Source organism: Lampetra fluviatilis, chromosome 19 (assembly GCF_964198595.1).
Source record: "Lampetra fluviatilis chromosome 19, kcLamFluv1.1, whole genome shotgun sequence".
NCBI classification, from domain to species: domain Eukaryota; kingdom Metazoa; phylum Chordata; class Hyperoartia; order Petromyzontiformes; family Petromyzontidae; genus Lampetra; species Lampetra fluviatilis.
Genome location: NC_136293.1, coordinates 8,921,204 through 8,935,262, shown reverse-complemented (window position 1 = coordinate 8,935,262; position 14,059 = coordinate 8,921,204). Strand labels below are relative to the sequence as shown.

At 48.9% G+C, this 14,059-nt stretch overlaps 1 protein-coding gene across 2 annotated transcripts in view; it reads right to left on the bottom strand.

The window, feature by feature from the left end:
* Positions 1 to 3,366: 3,366 nt before the first annotated feature.
* LOC144937490 (uncharacterized) overlaps positions 3,367 to 14,059 on the bottom strand; it is a 75,405-nt gene continuing 64,712 nt past the window's right edge. For both annotated transcript variants that reach the window (XM_078864735.1, XM_078864736.1), the window contains exon 9: positions 3,367 to 4,555. In XM_078864735.1, the coding sequence (XP_078720861.1) occupies positions 4,392 to 4,555 (164 nt within the window). In that variant the 3' untranslated portion in view covers positions 3,367 to 4,391. The remainder of the gene's footprint in view (positions 4,556 to 14,059) is intronic.

The window sequence follows — 14,059 nt, the reverse complement described above, 5'->3', positions numbered from 1 at the left end:
ATTAGGGTCGGGGTAGGATTAGGGTTAGGGTTGGAGTAGGATTTAGGAGTCTGGTCAGTGCAAGGGGTAGGGTTAGGGGGCACGGTTAATATTAAGAGTCGCCAGAATTGTGACTTGCAATCGTGGCTGACAAATCGCCCGATGAAGCTGGTGGTTGTTGTTGTGTAATCACAAGCGAAACTTCACAGTACTCGAATTGTAAACGTTGTGGGTTTACTCCTCGCCAAAACACACCTGATGTGCTGAAGTAGTAACTAATTTACTGACAACCTTTACTAATTGGCTGTGTCGGGTGGTGGTGGGTTAACGACACATGTATATTTACGAGATCTATCCCCACCCCCCCCAAAATACATTTATTACGGTGAGGAGTTAGTGTTTTGGTCTAGACCCCCCCCCACACACCTCTGGGTACCCCCCCCCCTCAAGAAGTGGAGTCGTATTATACCGGCGCGCGTTACACGTGGTTAGAGAGCAGTGCACACACACACACCCACGTGCACACACATTACGTACACACCCACCCACGTGCACACACACACTTCATTGCGCACACACAAACACACCCACGTGCACACACACACTTCATTACGTACACACACACCCACGTGTACACACACATTGCGTACACACACACCCACGTCCACACATACTTCATTGCGTACACTCACATATCCACGTGCACACATACACCCACGGGCAAACACCATTGCGTACACACACCCACGTGTACACACTTCATTGCGTACACACACACCCACGTGCACACACACATTGCGTACACACACAAACACACCCACGTGCACAAACACTCCATCGCGCGCTCGCTCTGCATGTCCGCCCGGTGGCCACGGTTGCTAGGAGACTAATTGGATGTCCGGGTGAATGCCGAGAGAGGTGAGCGATTCTGAAGCGGGAGGACGCCGAGCGGAAGGACATTAATCGATTAATTGCAATCACCCCGCGCGGACGAGCCGCGTTCCGTAGCATTACCCCCCAACACGGACACAGACCACGCACCCGACTGCTCCAATCGACACGACCACTTCCCCTAACACATAAAAAACACAATATCCCCCCGAACGCCTTCGCTAATACTGCTCCTATCAATAGCACCGACATTATCCCGAACACTAAAAAAGACGTGAACACTCCTAACATTACTCTTAACGCTACCAATAAAACTATCACCCTTTACACTAACACTATCCTTTACACTTCCTAACACTTCCCCTACAACTAAAACTACCCTTAATATTAGCAATACCACTCACCCCACCCCTTTCAGAATCAATCTTAATTCATACTGGAGGAATCCGATCAACTCTACAGCTCTTTTCCTATCTCTAATCCTCATACTACCCCCAACTTGACCTCGAACACAGGCTAACGAGTGTAGCACTACGAGGCAACCTGTCCCTTTCCAGAGATGTACAGCAAGTAGGTTGTTCCATCTTGATATGAAGCTTTCGTGACTGCAGGCATCCATACTCTTTGGTTCTTTCGGTAAAGTCACGTAGGTAGAAAAAATCCTGCTTAAGTAGGCGCATACTTCAGCAGTTTTTCTTGCTGTGGTTGTCCCACCTGGTGAAGATTGCTTGTGTTGCGATCGAAACGTCGTGATCTATTATTTTTCTACCTACGTGACTTTACCGAAAGAACCAAAGAGTAAGTAGGTTATGTATTTGTGTATGTTTGAGTGTAATTCCATAATCATCATCAGCAGCAGCACCCTGTCCCTATCCAGGGATGCACAGCAAGTAGGTTGTTGTTATGTATTTGTGTATGTTGGAGTGTAGTCCCATAATCATCAAGAGCACCAGCACCATCATACGTCTCATGGGAATCCTCGTACAATTGAAAGTTATTGGTCTTAGGAGAGAATGGTTACTGCTGTAGACATGTGGATTGTTTTCAATACACGCTGAGAATCAGCACGCTAGATTAGCCAGTGTGTGTGTGTCAGTGTCATAATCAAATTACTCACTTGTATTATTATTCAGAATAAGAAGGCACAGACGAACAGCTTTTTAAATTACCATTACAAATACAGTAGTTTATTTTGCAAGTGCTTTGACATTAGTCGCTTAGTAAATTTAAAACGCGGTTAGTTTCACTGTTTCCCCAACCTCAGATTTCCCAACACGTTCATCGTGTTCATGCGAAGCCGGCAGCCTACGCCTCAGTTTGGTGGAACGTCAGAGGCTCCTAATCGTGAGGTTGTAAATTAAAATCTTCATCAGGGCCAAACAACTGCCATCATCATCATCTAACAATGGAATTGGTCAAATGAGTGCCAGCAAGTTAGACTGCATCACTTTGTGCCAAGTCAACTGTGGCTGCCTTGTGGACAATACTTGCCCATGCCATAGTAATGTAGAATCGGCCTCATAATGCCAACAGCGATGAGTGCCACTTGAACCTATGTAAACGATACATACTTAGAAATGCGAGTGTGCTAGGGCAGCACGCGTCGCTAGGCCGGCGGCTGAGACTAACGACGGAGTCACAGCCAAAGGAGGGAGCATGCCCCCGAGAGGACGTCTCACCGTGGAGATGGAGCGATGAGATCGCCTCGTGTCCTGTTGTTACAGACGAATTGTTTTGCATCACGAGACCAACCGGGTTGGCCGACATCTTGGGGAGGCCTTCATCCAGCTGCGGATTAAACAGGGCTGATTGTGGCGGTGAAACATAACAATTACAACTCACAACGATCTGCATAAACGTGATTTGAATGAGGCAGTCAGCATTAAGTCTCGGTGGCCACGTTAACCCATGGAAAGATTCTTTCAAACAGATTCCCCAAGTCTGGTAGCACCTTCCTGCATCTCCTGTTAAACCGCTCTTCTATGCATGCACACACACACGCGGCTGTGCATCACCACATAGCTCTGGTATCGATGGCAGCAGTGGCACAATGATCCGCACTGCGATCCTAGTGACTTGAGTGCGATTCCTAGCCACAGACAATATCAGTGGCATGTGGTACCAGAAGTTGCCCTGGGCTTCCCATAGGTCGACTCAGCTTTAAATGAGTTCTGGGGCGGAGTCAGTAAAAGCACTAGCAATGGTGAGACAAAGGTGGCCAAGCGCGGTGATGGCCACAGTGCTCAATTGTGACGATGAATAGCTGCCGACTGACAGCCCTTGCCCCCTCTTCTTGGTTCTTTCGGTAAAGTCACGTGACTTTACCGAAAGAACCAAGAAGATGAATCCCTGCAGTCACGAAAGCTTTAAATCAAAAGCCCTTGCCCCATCAATCTGTGTGTGCAAGACACAGTCAAGAGGGGAACAGAAAGCCACCTCGGATAGGAGGGCACCCAAAGCCACACCCTCGGAACTGCATAAGATGAATGAGACATCAGAGCTGACCTCGGAGACCAGATGTCAACTTGGAGACCAGATGTCAACTTGGAGACCAGATGTCAACTTGGAGACCAGATGTCAACTTGGAGACCAGATGCTTCAATATCTGAAGGCAGGAAAGGCTGAAAAGTGCAAAACTTGTAGTCCAGCGATTTTGTAGGAAAAGTTCTAGAAAACTCCTAAACCCGATGGGCTGTAATCTGGCTGGTAGACTTCGGTACAGCAAGAGGCTCTGCGTATACATCTGTGCACATCTTTAGGTTGTATCCTCTTGTACGTGCGGTGAATTTTCTCCAAGCACTTCAAGTTTCCTCCGACAGACAAAACACTCCTTTTTTAAAGGCATTTGGTCAAACATTCAGATGCAGGTTGCTCATGCAAAAAAAAGCCTTTAGACTCGATCAGCATTGTTATTGTTACATTACAGTATTATTGCAAAGAAGTGACGGCGAGATGTGGTGGCACGATGGATTTCTAAAACCAGAAACTCCTACGTAGTCACCCTGAGGATCTGCCTCTGAATAGGAATGGATGAGGGGTGGGGCAGGGTGCAGACCAGGGCTGCTGTTCATAAGTGGGGAGGTTCACTGGCGTGGCGTCATTGACATGGGACCCTGGTACGAGGAATGATATTGCGGCCCTCTGTCCAATTTCCCTCCTCATATTAGCTCACCGCCTGGGCCCTTTTGGCATGTAGAGCCAGGTGCAATTGCACCGCTTGCACCCTCAATAGCTACTACACCACTAGGAAGGGCAACATGCCTCTCCCCCCCCCCACTTCCCTGGTTAATCCACTGGTCCCGAATCTTATCCTTACTGTTGTAGGGGTAGGTAACTTTAAATCGGCCCCTATCTGGGGGGAGATTTACTCCAGAGGTTACGGCTGAGCCGAGTATATTGTGCACACGCGGAATGTATTCCCCTCTGTGACTCCTGTTCTTTGTGTTCAGTCATGAAAGAAAAAAAAACAACCAAGGGCAACACATGCCACACCGGGTCTCCTCTTTCTGCCCGATCGGAGTTCACCGCACGCAGGTGGCTCCGCTCGTGGCGCCGTGGAGCATCAGGCAGGCAGAGAGGTGATCTTCGGCGAGCGTGCTCCGGTAGCGTTCCCGCACGCACGACTCGCCCGCACCGGATTCCAGCAACCCGCACACCTCTCCGAACAGCTCGGGCCCCAGCGCGTCTGTTAAGTGGGGGAAACAAGGCGATGGAGCACGCAGTCAGCGCAAAGACCGCACGCCCGGGTGGCCGGGCAGCCAGATCGGTAACCAATCGACCGGATTGGCAACGGTCGACCGAACAAGCAACCTGATGGCCAGACACGACTAGTCAGCCAGACAGGCAACCATTTCACTAAGACTCGACAAACAGCTAGTCAGCCAAACATGCCATATGATGACCAGACAGGCAACCATTCAACCATATACACAACTAGTCAGCCAGACAGAAAATCATTCAACCAAGGGCATACCTAGTCAGCCACAGAGGCAACCGGTCAACCGTGGGCACAATGCACGACGCACCCCAGAGCGAATGAATGCCATGCCCCACAATGTAAATGAATGAATGAACGAGACCACAGTATACGCCAAGTCCCCGTGCGTGAACAGCGCGTGGTCCACGCACGACCGCGACGCGGCGCGTTAATCGTGAACGACGCCGCGCCCTGGCGAGCCGGCGAACGAATGACGCGTCGCCTAACGCGAAGGAAAGACGAGCGGGCGGAAACCCGTCTCCCGGGCATCAGCTCGGAGGCGACACGACACAGCTCATTACCACCTGCCCAATCAATGTTCCGCGCTCGGTGACCCGCTGCGTCCTCCGTGACCGCGGCGAGGCTTTGCTTGCTTGCTTTTTTTTAAGGTTTGCCTTTTCGAGTTTAATTAATTCATTACTTTGTATCCTTTCCGCTCCGGTTTTGTTAATGCGTAAATCGCGACCCCCCCCCCCCACGTCCCATCCATCACGGCCGCGCAGAACTCCAGACATCGATCCGCGAGCACTGAGCCTTCCAAACATTGATTCGGCTAAAATACGAGGGGGTGGGGGGGGGTGGGAGGCATGGGGGGGGGGGGGAAAGGGGATTAAAAAAGTTTTATCTTGACCGAAATGAAAAATCATATTCAGAGTAACTTGGTTTAGGTGAGCTCGAAAGCTAAAAACGTGCACTGTGACTGGTATTGAGCAAACATCCCAATGCTGAAAAATCACCTGCAAGTTACGTGCAAAATGAGGATTACAGATAGCAACATCGCCACCACTACTGTGAAAATTTGGCACGACGCTCCTGAGTCGTGAGACTCGGCGAGGCCTTCCTGGCGAAACAAGCTTAACAACAATGAAATAGGTAAACGGTTAAGACAGAATAAGGAATTATTTTTCGTCTTCTTCGTATGGCTGACGTTGATGTAGAACTATAATTTTACGTTGAGGTGGTTGAGCCAGATGATCGTTTCAGGAGTGGTGGAGCATATCTTTGGAATAAGAAATGAAGACGTAAGAAGGAACTTTAAAATGGGACGACGACTGTAGAGAATTGAGGAACGTGGGCCGCCATGGTGCGGCCATGTTGAAAGATTGATACCAAACAGGAATCCAGCAATGGTAGAGGACGACCAATACAAAGATGGACTGATGGAGTGGAGGAGACACCAGATCGGAGAGGTATAACATGTAAACATCAGCAGCAGGTGAGATATTACGAATTTGGAAATTTGACACCAGCACACAATGGCTTACACTTTTCAAATAACGTCACTGGAGTATTTAAAATCCATTATTATGGTTAGTACACCCACAGTATTAACCCGAGCGGTCTGCTGGATTCAAACCGTGAACCTCTGCAACGATTGGCGAACACACTACCACTAGGCCACGTCACCACCCCATGGTCAGTGGAAAACCACCCGTGCTTTGAGGGCTCTATGATGGCTCGGCTCAGATGTGCCAGTGGAAAAGGAGTATTATGTATGCATGTTGAACTTATTTCGCACCGTACGTAGCCAACCGCGCTAATCGTATTAGCTGCATAACGCATACATGGCTTCGACGTGGTGGTGCACGCCGATGATTCCGCGCTTTGTAGGCAAGGGTTAGTAGATCGCACCGGGAGTTGCTAGATTCCCAAACCCACTGGGCACTGAGTTGGCCATGAAACAGGCGGTACAGCAAGTGGGTTTGTGAGCCCACTCTCTGCTTGTACGCGTGGTGGGCTTTCTCTGGGTACTCTGGAGTCCGTCAAAGGTAACAATGCAGGGCCCGCCTGAAGTAGAGCCTTGAGACTCAAATTCGGCTTTCCCGGCTAAATGAAGCGCATTTTTCGAAGATGATTGTACAATTCCTGCTCTCGTATTACAAATTCTGTACACACGGAGTTACTATTCTGAGCTCATGTATCACTTTGGGCAGGAAATGCACGTCACTTCTGTTGAGATATAATCATTCGTTTATGCTGTAGAGCCTCGCGGAATCTCAAGACTATTTAAGGAGGGTCCTGCATTGGGGATGAACACTCAAAAGAGCGAACTTATGGGTTTCACAAACCAACTTGCTGTACCGCCATCTCCTTGCCACCTCACGGCCAAAGTGGATTTAAGTCACCAATTTACACGATCCACCAACTCTTGCCTCCCAAAGCGCCACATCACAAGCGTGCGGCCCCCACCCCGCCAGCTCATCACCTATGTGTCCACCCACAAGAGCAAATGTAGCAAGTGCCACCACCACCATCATCACCGCCACCACCACCACCACCAGCCCCACACACCAACAGCCGGCTCCGCTGCAATTTCGCCACATTTGATACATCGCCTTAATTTCCTGCGGCGTCGTATTGATAGACACCTGAATCGATGTCCGAGTGTATCTGGGCGCAAATCCAATTATTTTGACTGATATGTTTTGCCCGCAGTCAATGCGATGCAACTCAATACGTGAGTCGGAGCCGGCGACGTTGCACCGCTGCGGGATCCACGGGCCCGTGTAAACACAACGGCGACGACAACAGCAACAACAGCAACAACAACAGTGACGACCAGGACACACACGGGGGGGGGGGGGTGGTGGGAGAGGAATGATATAACGCCGCCCGCAGGACGGTTCGTTTTTTTCACGGGCTAAAATTAAATCGAGACACGTGACGCCTCCGTTGGTGTGACATCCGCACGCGTCCCAGCAGAAGTTCCTCGTGAAAGAAAAACAAAAATCCGACTCGTTTTTGGAAGGCAAATATCGCCTCACTACTACCCTCACCCGAGAGATTTCAACACATCGTTACAATTCAGAGTCACGGTGCGATGCAAGTACTGCATATATGTTCTTTCTAGTCTCACGTTTACCATCACGTTTGTATTGTTTACGGTTAAATTAGCTTATCCCGTAAGTTGACATGTAATGTGATCGTATCGTTTGCAGTGGCTATAATTTGCATACATTGAGAATAATAGTTTGTTTTATGCTCACAATATCACGCATGCTCTCCGAGAGTAAGAACCGATTCTTATTGGCGAATGGGCGCATCCTTAGCTGCTTGCAGTTTAGCGCAAAATAAGACACCCGTGGCCAGAGCTGCGAGATCAAGCGGAGTCTGTTGTTGTCACTGCTTCTTATTGTCAGGGTTCTCGAAGACTTTTATCTTGACTTTGCGGGTGAAGCCACTTCACCGTGTATTTAATAACAGCAACCTTGCGTTGGCTGCTGCTGTCTAGTTTATGCTGAACACCATTTCTTGGACACTTTAACTACTTAGAAAACCTCTGTCAAAACACTGCTGGATTAAGGCCTCCCCATGTCATGCCAGTCATGACCATACTTCACCACATTGATCATTGTCGGTTGGTGGAGGGGGGAAGAGTCAGGGCCGGTGCAGATATCACTCCACACTTTCATTATCTGTGGCCAGAAATCAAACTGAGGTTGCTGGGTTCATAGCGCAGTGCATAAACCACTACACCACCGCTCCACCAACATTATCAATAACCTGCCTATCTTCGCCCTACCAGCGCTGATGATTACGTAACACACCACGTACACTTTTATGGTTGAGTCAACCTAGAGGTGGCCCAGGAATGGTTCAGATATCATTTGCCACTGACGCTAGCCACGGCTGGGAGTTTAACTCAGGTAGGCGGGTTTGTCGTGAACGGCGCGCTAGCCCACTGCGTCACCGCTCCCCTCTCACGGACGGGAATTTTCATTTTCTCGTCTCACTCTCTGACCCGCACGTCAATCTGCGATCAGTAGCCACGTTGAGCCCTCTCGCGTGCAAAATGAAAGGTGAAGCGTTCTCACTGACAGCATCAACCTTCGCACGTAAACGTGTTCAGTAGCAGGCAAGTAGAAAGGCACCGAGTCATAGATTACGTCCAATGTTTACACTCCCAATAAACAATCGAATTTGCGAATTATCTGCAGGCGACATTTGCTAAATTTTTACGTTTGGGCGAGCGGAGCGAATGGGGTTATAAATAAATAGACAAAGCAAATGATGATACAAAAAGAATGAAGCAAGACGGTTAAAACGAGATGAAAATCTATTCGCTCATTTCAAATCACACACCCAAATCTTGACAAATCTGGCCCGTTGTGGCACTTACACAGAGATCAGCGCTTTATAACTCAGTGGGCCTTACCAGGTAACATAAAAATAGTTTAGCTTAACAGCAGAATCTGTTTGTGCCCCAGGGCGCTGGTGCAGGAGACATCTCCCCCACCTCCGTCCTCTTTCACGACACGCGTGTCTCCGTACTTAACGGGAATTCAGTTTCCCATTGCCATCGCTCGGCCGCGTCACTTGACTTTGGAAGTTCGATGGGGAGGAGTGAGTTGCCGGTGCGATACGGGAGGGCTTAATCTTCGTCAGCTGGGGAAAAAATAGGAAGATGAAATGAAAAACAGCCCGATTAAACGACACTTGATCAAGGTAGTATTGTTTATATTGTTGGTATTAAAATGATAATGCAGGTCTTAGTATATTTTTGTGGCTCCCTCTGGCATTCCAAACTAAATTAAACTATATCTATTCGACCTGGTAAGGCCCACTGAGCTATATAGCTCTTTTTTTCAGAAGCGACCTGGCCACAAATGACAACTCAACGAAGTGCCTTATCACGTGGAAATGTATAGCAGCCAGATACTCTAAATACACGCTGATTATACATGCGGAGGGGGAAAAACCGAAGGACCCGGAGAAAAACCCACGCGACCACGGGCAGAACAAGCAAACTTCAAATATACAGCAGGCGTCAGCGTCGGGATCGAACCCACGACCTCCTGTTTGGGATGTTTGGTCAATTCCACTGATGAGAGCTTGAAGGAAAGCGGAGTGCCTGCGAGGTGATGGGGTGATTCCGAATTCCGCAACAGATTGATGCAATAATCAACTGTCGTGCTGCCATTGCATTTGGTCAAGCAGACAAACTCTGCACCGTGAGCTCCTGCATACCAGGCGAGGGAGATAACATCTCTCCACCGTGACGCCTTGGACACAGCTAACGTTGACTCCTCCACCGCCCACGTCATGTAAATCCAGCCCTGGGTACGAACCTTGTAACCCCCCCATCCCCATCCCCCCCGCATTCCCCCTCACCCACCATTTATTTGTCATAAGGTGAAGTTTGCGATTCAAGAATGTATTATTTTTTTGTCACATTTGCTCATCTCGTTTGTACTGTTTGTGATTGTTTTGACCTTTTTGAAATGTTTTCTTCGTTATGCATCTCTCGTAAGAATAAAGACCTGAGACATTCGTGGAAGGCGCCTTACAAATGAATGTAAATTATTATAATTATTACTTGATTTCAAGGGGTGTATTGATAATGCATCATTCATTCACGATAACGTGGTGTGTCATTCAATATAAAGTGTTGTGTACCGTATTGGAAACAATGCTAGTGAACACGCAACAAACTTTATGAAGCAGAGGTCAACAAAACGCTTAATTTTCCAATGGATATCGATTCTTAACCCTACAAAGCGTGTATCGTATCGCGTCTATGAGAACCGTTTTTCTATTCATATATCTTTTATTTAATGGGTTTGTGTGATCGCGACAACCACTAGAGGCTGCTACATTAACGACAATGTAGAAAACAAAAAATCGAGTGGTAAATGTCGACCTCGTGAATCGCAAAAAATCATAGAATCACCGAAAGGGCCGAGGAGAAAAGCAATTAAATCATTACACACCGATTCCATAACCGGGAGCAGACTGTGCACTCACTGACGGCCCCCGTGTGTACATACCGTGTGTGTAACGCAACAGAGGGCATCGGATTTATATCCAAAAACGGTACACGGGGGACCCCGAGTCACGATTGCATCCACAGATACAGACGCCCGGTGCGTCTTTAATGGGAAGGGACGGCGTCGCGAACGAACGCTCTTGGCATCGCCCTCCCGAGCGAGACGCGCACCACCCCCCCCCCCCAACAAAAAAAAGAAGTGTCCTGCAGCTTCGTCCCGTTAACGGAGGCCGCCGCCGCCGCTGCCACTGCTGCCGTCACGTCTGCTTGACACGCTCAATTGATTGCGGGTCATCAAATTAGGCGTTTGTTATTGCTATTGATTCGGTCCCAAATTGAGATTCGTGGTGTGCGGAAAAAAATATATATTGCGCGCGCGTGCGTTCAGGGAGGCGCGCATCAAAAAACGCACACGCGCGTGGGGAAACGCGCGAATGAGAGTTCAAAGGAAGATGTGACCCAAGAAAAACACAAACGCCTCTTGTCTTGCACCTACGTAATTAGGCTCTGTGTCTTGATCTATCCCACGTGCGCTTAAAGCTTCACTAGAAATAAACCCACGAGCGCTGGCCATTTCACAGACTCGAGCCCTACTCTTAACCCTGAGCAACCAGCCAACCGGCAACTAATACCAGCAACTCCCTCTGACCTGAAGGCCTGTGTTCTTAGTCACTCGGTTACAGCTCAGCTCTGGCATGGCTCTTGTAGCTGGCTTAGAGCCACACCTAACTTAAGCCAGCTGTAAGCATTGCCACAGCGGTGCTCAGGATTTCCGCACGAGCTGAACCTGTAACAGAGCCGTGGCTGAGCCGCTCAATGTGTGTTCCAAATCAAACTGAGTGGGCTCCAGGCTGAGCCACGACTAAGCAAACGAACCATAAGCCTGCTCCTAAACCTACCTCCAGTGCTGGCCAATGCCATTTTACCTCTCTGTTCTATTTACAGCTCATCCCTGGGGGTCATCATTTCAGCGGATGACTCGTGTTCCACTACACGTGTATATAACTCAATTCGATCAATTTCGTCAATTCCGTGTCCTTTATTTAAACCAGGTGAGAGTCCATCGGAAATCCAATCTCCCTTTATTGCCGTGGCCGCATCCGACGGTCAGCCCGCACGTTCTTAGGCCCGTCTTCTGTGATGGCGTCGATGGTTCGAGTCCCGCTGCTGACGATGGGAAGTGTACACAGAGAATGGTCAATTTCGCTTCCTGCCCATGAACACGATAATTCAAAAGTCTGTGTGTGTGACTTCAGATTTTTTTTAAACATATATTAGAGCATTTTTCATAACTGATGCCATAACTAGACTTCCAAACACGGCGTAACTAAAATATATACCCCAACATGCTGTGCTGGCCATGATCATACTTTACCTCGCTGGTCAGTGTACGTTGGTGAAGGGAATGGGTAGGCCAGATTTTATTAATATATTATTTATGAAAATTACATGGTATGTCCAGTTAGCCTAATGGGGTGAACAAAATTGTCCAAATGAGGTGGGTAAAACAGAAAGCATTACAAAGAACATGGTTTTAAAAAGAGAGAAAATAGCACCGGTTAAGCACTGATTTCTTGAGTTAAAACCAAAACAACTCTTTATAGATTGCGGGACTAGTGGGAAATTGGCGGAGTGAATTGTCACACATGGCTACTGCCCTACACGCACTTGAGCATGGAGACACTTTTTCAACTTCATTTACCAAGGGGAACCACTTAATCTTACACCTGGGCAATGCGAAGCCCTTAACAATCCCTTCACTGGCCTGCACATCCCATAATGGTGACATTCAAAATCCCGACATACCAAAAAAAAAAGGCCGTAAAAAAATGTGCCCGCCCGGCCCCCCCCCCCCCACGTCGTCTCGTTTGTATGCGCGCGCGCGAAGGCGGTGGCTGGCAGATGTCAGATTTTCATTTGCACCGTCCGCCGAATCCCGTGGCAGGGTTAACCGTTTAAAATGGCACACGGGCCATTTCCAATGTCCTTCAGCGCTCGCCGTTATATTTCATCTCTTTTTTTTTTGTTGTTGGTTAAAGCGGGCCACCGCCAGCGGCGGATGAAGTTCCAGTCCGTGGGGGCACGGTAAGTGACTCACGCGGCTTTGTTTTGGCGGTGGTGCCACCTCCACCTAGGGTTGCCACCTGCGTCCTAGTTTCACCAGAACGTTCTCTTTTAGAGTTAGCTCTTCCCGTAAGTCTTCCCGGGGAGATTACAGCTCCCGGCTTATGTCAGTTGCCAAATAATGCAACACTCGAAGGCAACACATTTACATGCGGTTTATATCTCTCTCTCTCTCTCCTCTTGCGCTATTGCGAAATATTCATGTCCCCGTGATATGTTTCGGTCTTTTGTACCACAGAGGAGGCGACCAAACCTCGAGTGCTCCCTCGCCCACCATCACTCGCGCACCATCACTCGCGCACCATCACTCGCGCACCATCACTCGCGCACCATCACTCGCGCACCATCACTCGCGCACCATCACTCGCCCACCATCACTCGCGCACCATCACTCGCGCGCGTATTCATGCTCGCTCAGAGCCGTAGGCAGAGTGCTCTGGAAGAAAGACGTGAATTTTTTTCCCCGTGAATAACAGACCGGGATGGCATGGCCAACCATTTGATGTCGATACCAGCTTCCAGGTGGTAAATATACATATATACAACGAGCGTGAAGGATGTTGGTGTCGCGTCGTAAGTCGTGATACACATTTTTCACAATGCAATTCCCCATCTTGACGGCAGTCGACCCAGGAGGTACAGGGCCCACCTTAATGGTCACCATCTCAACTACTGTCACCGTCCGATCATACTCAGCTTTTAATTATAAAATGTCCATTCGAGGTGTGTGTGTGTGTGACATTGGACTAGGATACAAATTAAAACAAAACACCCTAACGCCCCTGTCGACCCTACCCCACTGGTTCAGGGTTGTGACACATGGGTGAGAATGTACACATTTTAACATGTCCCTTTTAAATTGATTAATTCGACCTTGAAGATAATAAGGCCAAATGGATGTGTTTGTCCTATTTAATGATCACTATAGGAGACGTGCGCTGTGATAACTGACAACCCCTTGTCATTCCACTGCTGGAGAAGTTCTCCTCACGGCCGTGTGAGTCTTGGGGGTTGTTTGACCATACTTCACCACACTGGTCAGGGAAAGATGGTGAAGGCGGTGGGGCGAGGGGCGGTCGGATGGGGGGGGGGAGATCGTAGCACAGCCTCTACCACTGTGCCTCTGCTCACGACATTTTTCACTCACCCCGCACACGAACGCTCCTCAAACACCAGCTCAACCGTCGCACGCGCTCAAACAAAAGACAAAGATCCCCCGTACAGCCTTAACAGACTGTTGGGGCAAGTGCTGTTAACGAGCACCTATGAAGGCCGGAACAATACACGAGGGGGTGGGTGGCCAACACCACGCCCGACCGCCT